The 17,605-nt window shown below is 48.9% G+C and overlaps 1 protein-coding gene across 1 annotated transcript in view; it reads left to right on the plus strand.

Annotated features, from left to right (window-relative positions):
• The first annotated feature begins 6,238 nt into the window (after positions 1-6,238).
• Positions 6,239-17,605, plus strand: part of INPPL1 (inositol polyphosphate phosphatase like 1) — an 84,136-nt gene continuing 72,769 nt past the window's right edge. Inside the window, exon 1 of the mRNA XM_081001802.1 lies at positions 6,239-6,444. Coding sequence (XP_080857928.1) covers positions 6,254-6,444 — 191 coding nt within the window. The 5' untranslated portion in view covers positions 6,239-6,253. The remainder of the gene's footprint in view (positions 6,445-17,605) is intronic.

The following is a 17,605-nucleotide window of genomic DNA, read 5'->3' on the forward strand; positions in this document are numbered from 1 at the left end:
AAGTTGAAACTGCTTCACATGTACTATTACGTTGTCGTCTTTATGAGGATATACGTTTGACTTTTATTACACCTGTTTTGCAAAAGTCCAGGAAAGAATCGGAACACCATAGTTTAAAACTACTGCTAGAGGACAAGAATCCCAAGACTACATCAAATGTAGCCAAATTCTGTGCGTCTGCAATTAATCGCAGGAAGCAAGTGGTATCCCATAATGACCAAACCCCCAAATGTTAATTACAGGGGGCACGCTAATAATTAATTTTAATTGTTTATATTTAAATCCTTGTTATACTCATATTGTCCTCTGTATTTCTGATTTTTATTTTTTTTAATTTTTTTTTATGATCTGTGATATTGTGTGTGTTGACGCTGGTCTGTGACCGTATTAATAAATTCATTCATTCATACAACCTTGATTTCTGCCAGGTAAGGTCTCGCACCCTGACTTATTCAAGGACTTTCAGAGGCCTTCAGTTTGATAGTTTTGATGATCTACATTATTCCATACAGTTTTCTATACTGCAATTGTTTCTGGTCATGGTGTTGCTTTCGATATTGCCTAGTCGCATTTTGCAACACAGGGTTTTGTTTGTTTACCCTTCTGCATTCCAAGCACTTCTCCAAGTTACCCCTGTAAAAAGAGAGGATTGGCTACAGCCCTTCTGTTCTGGATCTTTTGCTTTTATCTCAGATTCTCCCTGGAAGGCCAACAGAGGGTGCTAGATCAGCACGCACTCTCTCTCTCCAGGCCTGGCTGCAAAACAAAACAGGAGAGTATTAATTTAACTGTGGGCGGGTGTACATTCTTGTGGGCTGTGCGCATACTTTTGGAGCTGGAGGAGTGGGGTGTTCCGCATGCGTGCTGGCGGAGTCGCACACCCACACAGCACCAGTGCCTTCATGTGCTGGCAGTGACCTGGAGGGGAGGCCCCCTGCTCTGGATTGGCTGCTTAAGGAGTGGGGCAGAGGAAAAACCAATAAAAATTATATAAAAAATAAAAACAGTGGAGGTCATATCCGTTACAAATGTACGTATATGTGAGTTTTGTACATTATGTGAGTTTTGAGGGATGCGGGTGGTGCTGTGGTCTAAACCAGTGACCTTGGACTTGCTGATCAGAAAAGGTCAGCGATTTGAATCTCCGCAATGGGGTGAGCTCCCTTTGCTCTGTCCCAGCTCCTGCCAACATAGCAGTTTGAAAGCACACCAGTGCAAGTAGATAAATAGGTACCACTCCGGCGGGAAGGTACACAGTGTTTCTGTGTGCTCTGGCTTCTGTCACGGTGTCCCGTTGCTCCAGAAGCAGTTTAGTCCTGCTGGCTACATGACCCGGAAAAACTGCCTGCGGACAAACACCGGCTCCCTCGGCCAGTAAAGCGAGATGAGCGCCACAACCCCAGAGTCATTTGCGACTGGACTTAACTGTCGGGGGTCCTTTACCTTTACACCTGCCAACATTTCTCTGATGAAAATAGGGGTGTCCTAAGGAAAAGTTAACCACCAACTGGACCTAACGGTCAGGGGTACCTTTACCTTTTATGTGTGTTTTGTACAATAAACTACTGTTTGTTTCAATTAATTTGCACAAGGGTGTAGATGGCTTTAAAAAAAGGATTGGGCAGATTCATGGAGGGAATGCTATTGTTGGTTACTAGCCAGGATGGCTGTGCTCTGCTTCAGTCGGAGGCACCAATGCTTCTGAAAACCAGTTGCTTTTGCTCTCAGATCCTGCTTGCTGGTTTCCCTACCAGTGCATATGGTCAGCCCCTGTGAGAACAGGATGCTGGACTAGATGGGCCATTGGCCTGATTCAGCAGACTCTTCTTCTTTTTTTTGGAATATATCTTTATTAATTTAAAATAAATACATTTATGAAAAAAACAGATGGACAAACAAGTAAACAAACAATCAACCAATCAACCAATCAAATAATCATAATAATTTATTATTTGTACCCTGCCCATCTGGCTGGGTTTCCCCAGCCACTCTGGGCGGCTTCCACAGAAACCAAAAATACACTAAATAACAGAAGAATCAAACCACCACATTATAAGATACAAGAAGATTAATATACGGTAACTATAATCATATATACCCCTAATACTGAAAACAATTATAAAACTTATAGAGAAGAAAATTAAAAATGACTTCCAATTAATCTCACTGTACTTTATCTTTCCATTAGTGTATACCGCAAAGTTACATATTTCTTATATAGTTTATTTTTACCTCCCTACAGACTTATATTTATACAATACAGGGATCAGTTCAGCACTCTTATGCTCACAGTAAACTATGGTCTGAGAACAACCAGGGCACCACACTTATTATTATTAATTAAATTTGTATACTGCCCTTTGTCTGAAGATCCCAGGACGGCACACCGCAGAAATGTACCTGCAGATGCTGCCAGGAACTGAACCTGGGAGATTCTATGTGCAAAGCAGGAGTCTGGCCGCTGAGCTAAATGCAGCCCTCCAGATGTTGTTAGGACTCCCATCTGTCCTGGCAAGCACAGCCTGTAGTTGGGAGTTATAGTCCAGCAATATCTGGAGGGCCAGAAATGTCCCTCTGTCTACATTCCCATTTGCAGCCTGACCTAAAGTGGGTCCCAAAGCAGCCCCATGTCAATGCATGGCAAACAATTATGAAAGGGTCCTTGATGCATTTTTGGCCTATAGGTTGGTTTGGGGTCATGTGTTCTATGAGGGGTTACCTTTGAAGGCTGTTTTTTCTGCAGTGGCCAACCAGACACCCTTCATGGCCTTCTCGGTAGTGGCACCCACCCTGTGGAATGCCCTCCCATCAGATGTCAATGAGATAAACAAATATCCAACTTTTAGAAGACATCTGCAGGCAGCCCTGCACAGGGAAATTTTTGGTGTTTGATGTTCTATTATGCTCTTGTATTTGTTGGAAGTTGCCCAGAGTGGGGCAACCCCGTCAGATGGGCAGGGTAAAATAATATTTATTATTATTATTATTATTGGAAGTCACAAGCACGGCATGAGCAGAACAACACTCCCCACCAAACAAACTTCCAGTTCTCAGCAAATGATTTTTTGAAGCATCAATGCCTCTGACTGGGCGGCAGCAGAACACAGCCATTGACAGCCTTATTCTCTGTGAATGTATCTCATCCTCTCTTAAAACCGTAAGAGCTGAATTATTTTAGGCCAACAATTGTTTTGTAATCTAACTATCTGAGCCTCTGTACCTTTCTGCGAAATATAACGGACTTCCAGACTGTTGCAATTTGGAGGTGGAATGTGATCGCATACCGGCAAATTCAGTCTGCGGAATTGATGCTGATTTTCCATTCTTGTGCAACAATCCTGCCTCTGCCTGCCCACCCACCATCCCCAAATCTGATTTTCTGTGATAGGCAAAGTGATGAGGAAATGTTAGGGGAAGTGTGGGCTAACAACTGCTTGAGGCGATGACTGGAAAAAGGCAAACGACAGGATTGAGGGGATAGAGCGACTCCCCTATGGGGAAAGGTGGCAGCGTTTGCGACCTTTTAGTTTAGATAAATAGCAAGGAAGAGGCGACAGAAGAAGAAGATGATGAAGAGGAGGAGGAGGAGGAGTTTGGATTTGATATCCCGCTTTATCACTACCCTAAGGAGTCTCAAAGCGGCTCACACTCTCCTTCCCCCCCCCCCCCACAACAAACACTCTGTGAGGTGAGTGGGGCTGAGAGACTTCAGAGAAGTGTGACTGGCCCAAGGTCCACCCAGCAGCTGCATGTAGAGGAGCGGGGAAGCAAACCCGGTTCACCAGATTACGAGTCCACCGCTCTTTTAACCATTACACCACACTAGGTTTATAAAATAGTGCAAGAGATGGAGAAAAGGTTTCCCTTCTTTCTCTTAACACTAGAACTTCTCTTCAAGAGCATAAGAAGATGCTCTCTTCAAGAGCAGGATGAGGCCAATGGCCCATCTAGCCCAGCATCCTGTTCTCACAGGGGCCAACCAGACCTGAGCCCTACAGCCCTCTCCCCTCCTGCATTTCCCAGCAGCTGGGATCCAGAAGTATGGCTGCCTCTGACTGCCAAGGCACAGCAAAGCCCTCCTGAGGAAGTAGCCATCCATAGCCCTCTCCTCTCCTCCTCCATGAAAGGAGATTCTGACTCAAGATCAGGAAAACTTTCTGACAGGAAGAGCCATCCAACATTGCAATGGACTCCCTTGGGAGGTGGTGGACTCTCCTTCCTTGGAGGTTTTAAAGCAGAGGTTGGGTGGCCATCTGTCATGGATGCTATAGCTGAGATTCCTGCATTGCAGCGGGTTGGACTAGATGACCCTGGGGTCCCTTCCAACTCTACGATTCTATGAATTTGTCCAACCTAATTTTCTTAGGAGCCAGTGTAGTGTAGTGGTTAAAAGCAGTAGACTCGTAATCTGGGGAACCGGGTTCGCTTCCCCGCTCCTCCACATGCAGCTGCTGGGTGACCTTGGGCTAGTCACACTTCTCTGAAGTCTCTCAGCCCCACTCACCTCACAGGGTGTTTGTTGTGGGGGAGGAAGGGAAAGGAGAATGTTAGCCGCTTTGAGACTCCTTCGGGTAGTGATAAAGCGGGATATCAAATCCAAACTCCTCCTCTTCTTCTTTTCTTTTTTCTTGCACTATTAAACACATTTAATAGTAAATTGTTTTTACTGAGTTTTAGAAAACACATAATAAAAGTAGAACAATATATACAAAGTTCATTAGAATAATGTCTACAACAGCATTTTGAGTGGTATTACAATAGTTCATATTGCAGAATGTCTGAGGAAGTGTGCAGTGAGTTAGAATACAATTTGGGATACAAATGTTCAATATAAGCAAAAGTTCTTAAGCAGAATTTAGGCTATGAAGGTATGTCCTCCACAATGGAACCTGACTCATTGGAGGTTGCAGTAAATGTCTACCCTGCCTCTGAATGCTTTAATTCTAAGTGTTTGTTTTCTTCTTTTTTTGAAAAAAAATTTATTAACAATTTCAACATAAAAAGGGTAAAGAAAAAGAAGGGATTTTTTATCATATGTGGTGGGAATCTAGAGAATTTTTTTTTTTTTTTTTTGGAAATGATATATAATGAGTTGAAGAAAATGTTTAAATTACCATTTGTAAAAAAAGCAGAAGCATTTTTGTTAGGGATTGTAGGAAAAGACCTGCCAAGGAAAAGAAAGAATTTATTTATGTATGTCCAACCTACTTTTCAAGCCATCCAAGCTGGTGACTTCTTATGAATATTATGATTTAGAATTTATATACCTACTTATACCTGCAGGTCTCAGGATGGTTCACAGAATAAAATCAGAATAGAAAACCTCAAAATACATTTGCTGCCTCCTGCGCAATAGGGAGCCCTTTGGCCCTCCCGATCAAATATTCTGCTGGGCATTGCCATTCAAGAGCGTGCGTGCCCTGCGCCATGGGATCGATTCTGCGGGACGGGGCTGCCCTCCCCCCCCCGCACCATTCCACTCCACCCGCCCCCCCTCTCCCCCGGGAGGGAGTTTCCCCCGTTCGACTGCGCGCTGCGTCGGAAGGGCTTTCCTCGGAGTCCCCCCCGGAGCCCCGTCGGGCCGGGGCTGCCTGCGAAGTCTCTCCCGGACCCGAGGCTCCTCCCGCGTCCCTCGCCCGCTCGGGAGACTCCGTCGCCGAGCAGGAAGCGCTCGCCGTCCCCCCGGGGGAGAAGGAGGGCGACGGGAGCCGGCGGGGCCCAGGGCTCGTCGGGGCTGCCGCCTCCTTCCCAAGAGTGGGAAGTGGGAACCAGCTGGGAGCCAAAGGGCGCCTGCGGAGCGCGCGCCCTTCCCGTCTCGGTGCGCCCTTTGCCGCGGCGGGGTTCGACGGGGCCCCGGTCCCTGCTTGGTCGGAGCCCTTCTTTCTTCTCCGCTGCCCGGAGGAGGAGGAGGAGGAGGCGGAGAAGGAGGCGGAGGCGCCTTTTCCCCGCCTCGAAGGGGCCGCCGAGCAGCGCGCCAAGCGGCTCCCCTCGCCACTGCGCCTCGCCGGACGAGACGCGCCACAGGCTCGGGAAGAAGGAGGAAGGAAGGAAGCGAGCGAGCGAGAGAGAGAGCCAGCTAGCACGGCTTGCTGCCTCTCCGCCGCCGCCCGTCCACGATCCCCCGTGGGCGCCCCGGGCCAAGAGTCTCCCGCAGCCGCCATGCGCCCCTCGCGGCCCGCCCGTCGGGGGCGCCGCCTCCTCCTCGCCGGGCTCTGCTAAGCGCCCGCCTCGCTTCCGCCGCTCCGCTCCGGGCATGGCGGGCGCAGGGGCCGCCGCGCTGCAGCCGCCGCCGCCTCCTCCTGCTCCCGCGGCCCCGCCGTCGTGGTACCACAAGGACCTGAGCCGCGCGGCGGCCGAAGAGCTCCTGGCCCGCGCGGGGCGCGACGGCAGCTTCTTGGTGCGCGACAGCGAGAGCGTGGCCGGAGCCTACGCCCTGTGCGTGCTGTGAGTGGCGGGGCGAAGGGAAGGGGGCGCGGGAGGAAGGGGCCCAGGTTCCCAAAACCCCCGGGTAGCTCGGAGCAGAGGCGCCAACTTGAGCAAAATATTTGGTTTTTTGGGGGGGGAGGGGGCGCAGGGAAGCCTCGCCCCGAGGAATCGATCACCAGGCATGGCGCACGCCCGCCCTTTGAATGGCGGTGCCCATCAACTTGGACCCCTCAAATATTTTATTGGGGGCAAACCGAGGAGTTGGAGACATCCCCCCCTCCAGCCGTTGCTTCCGTGCTGCGGGCGGCCCTCGAGTCGTGCCGGGGGCCGGACGGGTCTCGCCCATTCTGGCGGCTTGTGCGGTTCTGTGCCGGGATCCCCCAGAAGCACTTTTCAGTCCAGAGCTAAAAAGTATCAGATTCTCCAAACGCGCGACTTTTTCAGGGTTTGGAAGAAGAAGCGCTCTCACCAAATTCCAAACCTGGGATTTCACTTCTGAAGTTTGAGATGGAGTTTTGGGCTTGAGGGTTTGGCGGTGCCGATCCTCTCTCTGCGTCTTGTGAGGCTTTCCTGCCGGGTCTGAGTCGGGTTTCCCCGACTCCTGTGCGTACTTTCCTAGGAGTGAGTTCAGCGGGGCTTACTCATGAGGAAGACTTGTCTGGGAGCGTGCTGTTAGACTAGTTAGCATCTCTTGCTTGTCAGATCTCCTAACTGCTGGCAGCCAAGGTACTGAAGCCGTTGCATGTCATCTGTTGGACGCAGTCAAATATCACAACGCCATTGCATGCCAGTTTTTGAAGATATTGTCAGTTAACTACTGCCAAACGTTGAAGATAAGTGAAAAGCTGGACTCAAAATGTGCTTGGGACTTAAATTCTGAGACTGAAAAAAGAGAGAATGTATATATTTTACCCACAGAAGAAATTTGTGCACAGTTTTGTAATATAATAATATAATAATAAGCAAACCTTTTGTAAGCAAACAAGGTTTCAACTGGACTGAACAATTCAGGGTTTGGGAAGAGGCCTGTGATGCTTTGAAGGACTGGGGCTACACTTTTCTTTTTGGCTGGTGCTTTTAGGGAGTTCCTGTGTCCTGTGGCAATATCCAATGTTCTCATGCTCAGAGCAGACTCACAGAAATAAACAGACCCAGTTATTTTGATCAAACTGCCTGCTTTGAGCCCTGTTAATGTGGGATATTGCTCCTTAAAAAAAACCTCGAGCCTTTGATTTGGTTCTGTTGAGTGGTGGATGGGAGGCAGAATTAAGTGCAAAGTGAGGTGCAGTCTTCAAAAAGAGGCAGGGTTCTCCACACCAGTACAATATAGGCATTTTTGTGAACAGCCAGGAAGTGATGCTGTTAAAACAACACTGGAAGTGAAGTTGCGAGGAGGAAAGTTCAGGAGGGCAGGACAGGCAGCCAGGCAACCGTCCAGCCAAGGAGGATTTACTGCTGAGTAAAAGAGGTATAGTGATTTAAAAGTGCTTGCTCGTTCATGTAAATATTATAAAGCCTGGAAGCTGGTTAATGCAAGGGCCAGAGAGGGACTTTGGGCTTTCGGGGACTGACCATTCACTTGGATTCTCCCAACTCCTGATTGTGCCTTAAGCAAATGAGTGGTCAAGGCATGTCAGGAGGTGAGTGCCTGTGTGTCGCCTGTGTGATCCTGAGGGTGCCAAAGCAGCCACTGGAGGCTGGGGTGGGGGGGGGTGATGGGATTTGTAGTCCACAAACCATCTGGAGGGAACCAGCAGGTTAGCGAAGGCAGCTGTCGGAGAACAATCAGTAGTGACCTCCTTTCCTTGGCTGTGCCAGAGCCTGTTAATCTTCCTGGGGCGTGGGGTGGGGTGGGGTGGAGGTGCTTGTGTGGGTTGCCTGGAGGGTAACAGCTGGAACTCACCCCCGCACCTCCTTCTGCCTCTAGCAGCAGCCGCATCTGTATGGCAAGCTTAATCTATAACTGCCCTGGCATTTTTCCCTGGGAGATCCCTAAGGGAGGCAAGGTCAGAGCAGTTAACTGGTACAGTGGTACCTCGGGTTACAGACGCTTCAGGTTACAGACGCTTCAGGTTACAGACTCCGCTAACCCAGAAATAGTACCTCGGGTTAAGGACTTTGCTTCAGGATGAGAACAGAAATCGTGCAGCGGTGGCAGCGGGAGGCCCCATTAGCTAAAGTGGTGCTTCAGGGTAAGAACAGTTTCAGGTTAAGAATGGACCTCCAGAACGAATTAACTACTTCACCAGAGGTACCACTGTACTGTAAAGACACGGTGTGGATTCAGAGTGGGGCCGTGGACCGAGTGCTAGGGGTTTGCAGAGAGCGTCTTTTGGGCGACCCCAAGTTAAACCACAGCCTTGTTGTCGAGATAAATTAGATGAAGCTCGTAAAGCAGTTTGTGCATCATTTTTGGGTGGGTGTTCATGGACACCATAGTACCTCCTGTTTTGCCTGTGAATATTAAAAAGCAAAACCCTTTGAAGGGGGCTGATCCTGATCAGTAAGGAGGTCTCTGCAGAACTGTCTGAAGCTGTCCAGCTGCAACCCCCCCCCCACTCCCAGGAGAGCACCTGTCACTGTTGGAGAGGTCACCTGTCCCTGCACCTGCTTCTCCTGCTGCTAGCAGACATGACAGCACCAGCTGCTGCCTTGCCCTGAGATCAAGGCCTACAGCTGCGCTTTTGTGAATTCCTGGATGCAGTGTTAGAAACTCAGATGTGTCAGCTAGGCACCCAATGGCTCATTAAACCAAGGTTAAAAAGGTAAAGGGACCCCTGACAGTTAAGTCGTCGCAGAGGACTCTGGGATTGCGGCGCTCATCTCTTTACTGGCCGAGGGAGGTGGCGTTTGTCCGCAGACAGTTTTTCTGGGTCATGTAGCAAGCATGACTAAGCCGCTTCTGGCGAACCAGAGCAGCGCACGGAAACGCTGTTTACCTTCCCGCCGGAGCAGTACCTACAGTATTTGTCGTCCTATAGGGCGCACCGGCCCATAGGACGCACCTCGTTTTTTTGGGGGGGGGGAATGAATAAAAAAAAATTATTCCCCCCCCCCCCCCCGCCGCGGCTGCCGCCCCAAGCCTTGCGCACACCTGCCCGAAGCACGGGGCACCCTCCGGAGGGCTCCCCGTGCTTCGGGCGACAGGCTGCCGCCCCAAGCCTCGCGCGCTCGGCGGGACCTCCTGCCGGGCGCGCAAGGCTTGCGGACACTCGCCGGGGCTGCAGGCTGCTGCCCGCAAGCCTTGTGAGCCCGCGGGAACTCCCGCTGGGCTTGCAAGGCTTGCGGATAGCTTCCTGAAGCCTGGAGAGCGAGAGGGGTCGGTGCGCACTGATGCCTCTCGCTCTCCAGGCTTCAGCGAAAGCCTGCATTCGCCCCATAGGACGCACACACATTTCCCCTTCATTTTTGGAAGGGAAAAAGTGCATCCTATGGGGCGGAAAATACGGTATTTATCTACCTGCACTTTGACGTGCTTTTGAACTGCTAGGTTGGCAGGAGCAGGGACCGAGCAACTCTGTCATGGGGATTCAAACCACCGACCTTCTGATTGGCAAGCCCTAGGCTCTGTGGTTTAGACCACAGCACCACCCGCGTCCCTAAACTAATGCTACAGTCACCCAAACAGAATATCTAGTTGCCATTTTGGGGCAAGACGGCTCTAAAGTCTTTATTTTTCAAATGATGGACTAACATGATTGATTCTCAATTAAACATCTGGCAGGTTCGGATGGCAACCTTGAGCTAGGTTAAGAGTTTTGAGAACTTAAAAAAGAAAAGTCACTTGATCCAGGGACAGTCCACATATATATTGGTAAGTATAGGGACGCAGGTGGCGCAGTGGTCTAAACCACTGAGCCTCTTGGGCTTGCTGATCAGAAGGTTGGCCGTTCGAATCCCCACGGCGGGGTGAGCTCCCGTTGCTTTGTCCCGGCTCCTGCCAACCTAGCAGTTTGAAAGCACACCAGTGCAAGTAGATAAATAGGTATCACTGCAGTGGGAAGGTACACGGTGTTTCTGTGTGCTCTGGCTTCCATCATGGTGTCCCGCTGCTCCATTAGCGGTTTAGTCCTGCTGGCCACATGACCCAGAAAGCTGTCTGTGGATAAACGCTGGCTCCCTTGGCCTGAAAATGAGATGAGCACCGCAACCCCATAGTGCCTTTGACTGGACTTAACCGTCCAGGGGTCCTGCGACGCTATGGTGCCCAGGGCATTGTATGAAGAGCTGCGATCTACTTCAGCGGGAGAAGTCAACTCCATGCTGTCCAAAGGGAGGACTTGACAAAAGAGAGGGAAAACCTGTCTGCGGATCTTGCTCTCTGAGAGAGGCATCCCCCCCACCCCCAGGAGGGAGCTGTCACAGGTCCTTCACCTTTACCTTTATATTGGTAAGTGAAGACAAGCTACAGCAAATAACTTTAACGTTGCTCCCTGCTCCTGCTCAGGCTGCGCAGGAAAAGCATTTTGGTTCCTGAAATCCATTCTGATTGTGCAGATAAAATATAACGGATAGGATTCTACAGGATGTGGTATTAGTGTGTGAAAACAGTCCCGATCCAAGGATCCCCAGCCATGTGCCTCCAGATGGTGGAGACATCAGGTGCCATCCTCACTCCTAGGCATCTTCACTTAGACAGGTCATGTTCCAAACACTGGCTCTACGAAATATTTGACAGGCTCCCTGGAGGAACAGGGATCCTGGCGCTGGTTCTGCGCTTGTCAGTGGAGAGACAGTCTTCGCCCTCGGACTTGCAGTGTAAGAGGCGCAGCACAAAAGGAAAAGGGATTGGGAGGGAGAAGGGGGGGAATGAATGCGAGCACAGTTGCTTGGTGGAGTTCTTGTGATGTGCCGTGGCTCAGAGCAGAGCAGGTGCTTTGCATCCAGAAGGTCCCTGGCAGCGTCTCCCAGTGGGGCTGGGAAAGAGAAACCCCAGGTATCTCTTCTCTGCTAATCTCTGCTAAAGCCCCTTTGTGCCAGGAGCCCCACTGTGACCAATCAGCGGCGCGTCACCCATCTTGTCTGGGAAACCACGTTAAGAACTTAGGAAATTATAAATTATATGGATGGAAAGAGCCCTGGAGGTGGGGAAGGGCACCTAAAGGTCATCCAGCCCAACCCCTTGTCAGGGCAGGAAACCCAGCCCCACAGCATGCAGTACGTGGTAGCTTTCAGAGGCTGGCGAACGGGTGTGAATATTATTTGGCTTTTCCGCCTCCGGCTTCAGAGCGGCTCTGCAGTGTCCTTTGGGATAAAAACCATTATCCAGCAGCGCCTACCTCATAGTCTTGTTGTGAGCATAATGTACAGAAAGCCCACGGAAAAGAGAGCAAGGCTGCAAAGCCTCGAGCTCTTTGGAGACATTAAGTGATAACAACAATATAGGATAAGTGAAGAATTAAGGTGCCTAATTCTTAATTAAGAATTAGGCACGACACCCCTGTCCAGTGAGGGCTTATCCCTAGAACCTATCTGTAACAACAAGGGTCCTGGGAAGCAGTAATAAGGGAGAGGTCCTTTGGACATGTGCAGAGTGCATTTCCTTTGCCCATGAAGAAGGTCACCTTCCCACAGCTGAAATTTGGAGGCAAGTCTTCTGTTCCAGAAGGAGGAGCTTCCAGGCAGAAATTAATTACTGTTTATGCCAGGCCGTATCCGTTGGTGAGATTGTATTTAGGAGCCCGTTCCTGTGGAACTCCCTTCCACTGGAGACCTGGATTGGCTTCTGGTGGGCGGCACGAGAAAAGCTCAAGTGCCTGCTTCTCACCGTCCCTGCCGTTATACAATTGGAATGGATTGTGCACACTGAAACAATTGCATCTTGTTTGGGCTACTGCGTCTGAAAACAGCCGCATCGCAAAACCTCCAAAACGCTCCCCTCCCACACTGCTCATTGCTTGGGCAGCCCTGACCTTGAGGCTGTGGTATCTGTGCTGTGGTGTCAAGGAACCATTGGACGTTCCTACTCCTGTGCAAACGGGCTAAGTAGTAGAAATTTGTCTTGCTGCGTCTTCCCAACCACCTTGCAAGGCAGGCTTAAAGGGCCAGATCCACATTGCCGATTGGTGCATGGGCTGAAAGAGAGAAAACATCGCCTAAGACCAGGGGTCAGAAAACTTTTTTCAGTGGGGCTGGTCCGTTGTCCCTCAGACCTTGTGGGGGGCTGGACTATATTTTGAAAATAAAAATAAAAATGAATTCCTATGTCCCACAACTAACCCAGAGATGGATTTTAAATAAAAGCACACATTCTACTCAGGTAAAAACACCAGGCAGGCCCCACAAAAAACCCAGAGAGGCATTCTACTCATGTAAAAACACGCTGATTCCTGGACTGTCCGCGGGCCAGATTTAGAAGGCAATTGGGCTGGATCCGGCCCCCAGGCCTTAGATTGCCTACCCATGCCTAAGACCATCGGATGCCCAAGGCTTTGGGGTCTTGGCTGTTTTATGCCAGTTCTGTGCCAGAAGATGACCTTTATTGGTAATAACCTCGCCTGCAGCATCCTATAAATTCCCTGTCATGTTCACATCCGAGTGGTAAAATCTATCTATCTATCTATCTATCTATCTATCTATCTACAGTGGCGCCTCGCAAGACGAAATTAATTCGTTCCGCGATTTTTTTCGTCTAGCGAATTTTTCGTATTGCGAAGCACGAAATCCCATAGGAATGCATTGAAATTCAATTAATGCGTTCCTATGGTCAAAAAAAGTCCAAACAAAGCCAAATTTGGTACAACAAGAGTTTGTTAAGTGCTCTTTAAAGTCACACATACTGTAAAGAGCATTTCAAAAACTGAAGGAACAATAAATTAAGTTTCTAAACATGACAGAAAAACATTTAAAAATCAACAAAGTGTACAGGTACAGTACATTTTCTAAGACTCTGGGGGACAACTCGAAGAAGGTTCCTCTTCCACTCTTTGCTTCTTGCTGAAGAACCCCCTCCTCAACTGTTCCCCCAGCCACCCACCACACAGAAATTCAAATCCAGAATTTTTTTTAAAAAACAGCAGAGTGGCCCAATGGTCACAGAAAATCATAAAAATGCAGAAAAAAAACACACAAGCTTCCAGATTCTTGCAAACCCCTCCCCAAACCAATTCCTTGAATTCCAAACACCCCAACCCAAAATCCAACCCCCCCCAAAAAAAGTTTTAAAAGTTTAACTTACCAAATGGCTGCAAAAGAAGTTTTGGAAAAGCTTCAAAAATCACCAAAGTCTTCAAAAACCTCAAAAAAGGCTACCACACCGCATTCTATGAGTTGCTCCTCGAAGTCAAGTCGCAACTGTATTAACGGTGTTAAGAAAAAGGAAACAAACTTGCAAGACGTTTTCGTTTTTCGTCTTGCGAAGCAAGCCCATAGGGAAATTCGTCTTGCGAAGCAGCTCAAAAAACACAAAACCCTTTCGTCTAGTGAGTTTTTCGTCTTGCGAGGCATTCGTCTTGCGGGGCACCACTGTATCTATCTATCTTGTCTGTCTGTCTGTCTGTCTGTCTGTCTGTCTGTCTGTCTATCCATCCATCCATCCATCCATCCATCCATCCATCCATCCACAGGGATCAGGACTTCTGCCCCATTTCTGTTGCACCAAGCCCTGAAATGAAGAGGGATGTTACTGGGGTAATATCTGTGCACGAGCATGTGATCTTGTGTGTTTAAGAGGAGACTCTTCCCTAGTTGGTTTTGCTCCACCCGTCGTGTGTGTGCAATAATATGGACGTGGGGGGTGGGGTGGGGGGCGCGTCTGTCATAAATGAAAAGGGCGCATTCCTCGGATACAGAGTTATCCGCCAAGCTCTGCGTCTTGTTCTGCTCTCTTCCGTAGGAGTCCTCCTTCCTCCCCTTGGAATGTGGTTTCTGTTGCTTCTGGGAAGCGAGGTTTAATCACCACCCTTGGCAGTAATTGGGGTAATTGGGTCACGACACCTACAGAACCTCCCTTTCCATGGCTCCCGCTGCCCTCGTTAAGTTTTCAAAGCAGAGCGCGCACCGACAGGTCTCTATTATTTTGCCTTCTTCACTCGCAGCATTTGTTATTTCTCCTTAGCAAAAGACGGGGTGGGGGGTGGGGAGCCTGGTCCCGGACTCAAAAGCAAAGTGCTGTGTTCGAGTCCCAGGCAGAACTTCACTGGAGCCCTTTAGTCTCATGATAGGAGAAACGTGGATTAAGTGAGACAAAAGAGCCTTTAATATGCAGGATGCAAAGTTACACAGAGCGCTTTCTCAAGCTGAGTATTGATGTTTTTATATACAGTGGTACCTCAGGTTACATACGCTTCAGGTTACATACACTTCAGGTTACAGACTAAAAGTTTGGTAGTTATTTTTCTCTTTGACACCTGGTGGGAGGGCGTTCCACAGGGCAGGTGCCACTACCGAGAAGGCCCTCTGCCTGTTTCCCTGTAACTTGGCTTCTTGCAGCGAGGGAACCACCAGAAGGCCCTCGGCGCTGGACCTCAGTGTCCAGGCTGAACAATGGGGGTGGAGACGCTCCTTCAGGGATAAAGGACCGAGGCCGTTTAGGGCTTTCAAGGTCAGCACCAACACTTTGAATTGTGCTTGGAAACATACTGGGAGCCAGTGTAAGTCTTTCAAGACCGGTGTTATGTGGTCTCCGTGACCGCCCCCCATCACCGGTCTAGCTGCCGCATTCTGGATTAATTGTAGTTTCCGGGTCACCTTCAAAGGGAGCCCCACATAGAGCACATTGTAGTAGTCCAAGCAGGAGATAACTAGAGCATGCACCACTCTGGTGAGACAGTCTACAGGCAGGTAGGGTCTCATCCTGCGTACCAGATGGAGGTGATAAACAGCCGCCCTGGACACAGAATTGACCTGCGCCACCGTGGACAGCTGTGAGTCCAGAATGACTCCCAGGCTGCGCACCTGGTCCTTCGGGGATACAGTTACCCCATTCAGGACCAGGGAGTCCTCCACACCCGCCCACCCCCTGTCTCCCAAAAACAGTACTTCTGTCTTGTCAGGATTCACCCTCAATCTAGGGGACTAGAGAACCCTCAGGGTCCCTTCCAACTTTGTGATTCTCTGGTCCACTGAAACCTATAGCTGCAAGGTGCAGATGGGGAATTCAGATGGTGGAGCCTTCCTGGCGTTAAAGCAATAGGTAGAGCCTTGTGGGGTTTCAATGCAAGCTATCCAGAGCCTAAGAAAAATGGAGAGCAGGTTGTTAATAAAATGTTTGTATACACAGTACATGTGTATCTCGTTCCTTCTGGATTGAACTAGGGTTTCCGAGTGCCAAAGCAGGGCAGCTGACGAATGAAATGGTGGTATTATTATTATTATTATTATTATTATTATTATTTGTACCCCACCCATCTGGCTGGGTTTCCCCAGCCACTCTGGGCAGCTTCCAACAAAGATTAAAAATACATTAAAATGTCACACATTAAAACTTCCCTGAACAGGGCTGCCTTCAGATGTCTTCTAAATGTCAGGTAGTTGTTTATCTTCTTGACATCTGATGGGAGGGCGTTCCACAGGGCGGGCGCCACTACCAAGAAGGCCCTTTAGTAGCTTTGGGGGGACCTGATATTGGTAGGAGTACAACCTCCCCAACTGAATTACCCCCAAAGTCCAAGGGTGGGACTTGGGTTGGGCAATGGATACCAGGAGGCATGTTGTGTTGAGTGTCGGCTGCACATCTGCACGCGTGAAAAGAAATCAGTAATTATCATATCGAAGTTACATAGGCAGCTGTGCAGCAGGTGTTTTAACCTAGGCTGCGTCTCTGTGGCCATTTATTCCATTTCATGACATTCCCCCTACTGTTAAGGCGCTTTCACACCAGGTAACTGGAGCCACAGTGAAATAGAGTGCAAGATTGGTGCTCGTATATGTGCTATTTGCTTCCAGGAAAAAAATCCGTTTGCAAAAAACGTGGAAATGAGTTCTGAACATATACTGTCATTCCAGAAGTGGACTTTACCCTGCGTGAAAGCTCAAATATAAATGTGGAGATGCAAAGTTAGGGAAACGTTGTGAAAATGAAATCAGCTTTATTTTTAATCTAATGTGGATTGTTTGATGTGCCTCTGAATATTCAGAGCTGCAAATTCCGCTTGGTCCTGGTGTTCCTCCAAAAGATGTAGATTTCCTGCTCCTTTCTGACTGGCCAGATTTTTAATGGCCAGTTATTTATTTAAATTGCGCCTTTAGTAAACATTGTTTGCTTATATGGACTCATTGCTTATGGTAGAGAAAAGCTTTGAAACTTGTCTACATGGAGCCAAGGAAGCAGAGGACTGCGATGTGACGTGTCTCCCGTCAGAGGTTTGGGCTGAACCGAATTCTTCTGGGGAAAGCTGGTCCCCAGCCGCAGTGGGGTTTGGGCCTCCCCAGTTCCCTCTGTCCTTAGCTCATCCAGAGACAGAGGGACCCACAGGCTTGCTGTCACACCGCGAAATCCCCCGATATAGCAACAAACACAACAGCACAACAGCATCCCACCCGGGAGTTTGCACTAGATCACATTTGAGGCATCCTTCCTGCTCTGTGCATTCTATCCTCTGAACACAGAGCGCAAAACTGTTGTGCATTATTGTCTTATGGCTATTAGTAATCTTAGAAGGACTCCCAGTTCTTTGGCTTTCTGGTTTTGTTTTAAATAGCAAATTGTGGCCTGTTCTTCCCACAGAAGCAAAAGCCTTCATTCCCGCTGGATTATTCCTATTTCGGCCTCCCCTCAAGAGGCTGCTGGTTATAGCAGACTGATGATTTGTGGGGTTTTTTTGTTCTTAACACACACACAGCATGTTTTCGTGTTTTAATACACGTGCCTTAAGCTTTCATAGGAAAGGCGTGCACCCCCCTCCCCCGCCACTAAATTGAGACCCCCTTCCTGGTTCTTAGGCCTACTCCGAGTATCCCTGTCAAAATTAAAGGACATGGTTAACTTAGGTGCATTAATGACAGTGGGCCTACTCTGAGTAGCTGACTACAACCCCTTGTTTCTAATGTTGTCCAAGCAAATTTCTCCAGAGAGTCCAAAAGCAAAGCAGACTGTTTTCCCAAGGTACTCGGCTCCTGTAAATGGAGGTTCTGTATACATGTTGTGGTTGAAGACCACCAATAGACCCATTCTTCATGAGGAAGATTTATTTAAATGAGACTCCATGAACAGCAATAATAATTTATGTTACTATTATTT

The sequence above is a fragment of the Podarcis pityusensis genome (genome assembly GCF_964106645.2).
Source record: "Podarcis pityusensis genome assembly, chromosome: 4".
Lineage (NCBI taxonomy): Eukaryota > Metazoa > Chordata > Lepidosauria > Squamata > Lacertidae > Podarcis > Podarcis pityusensis.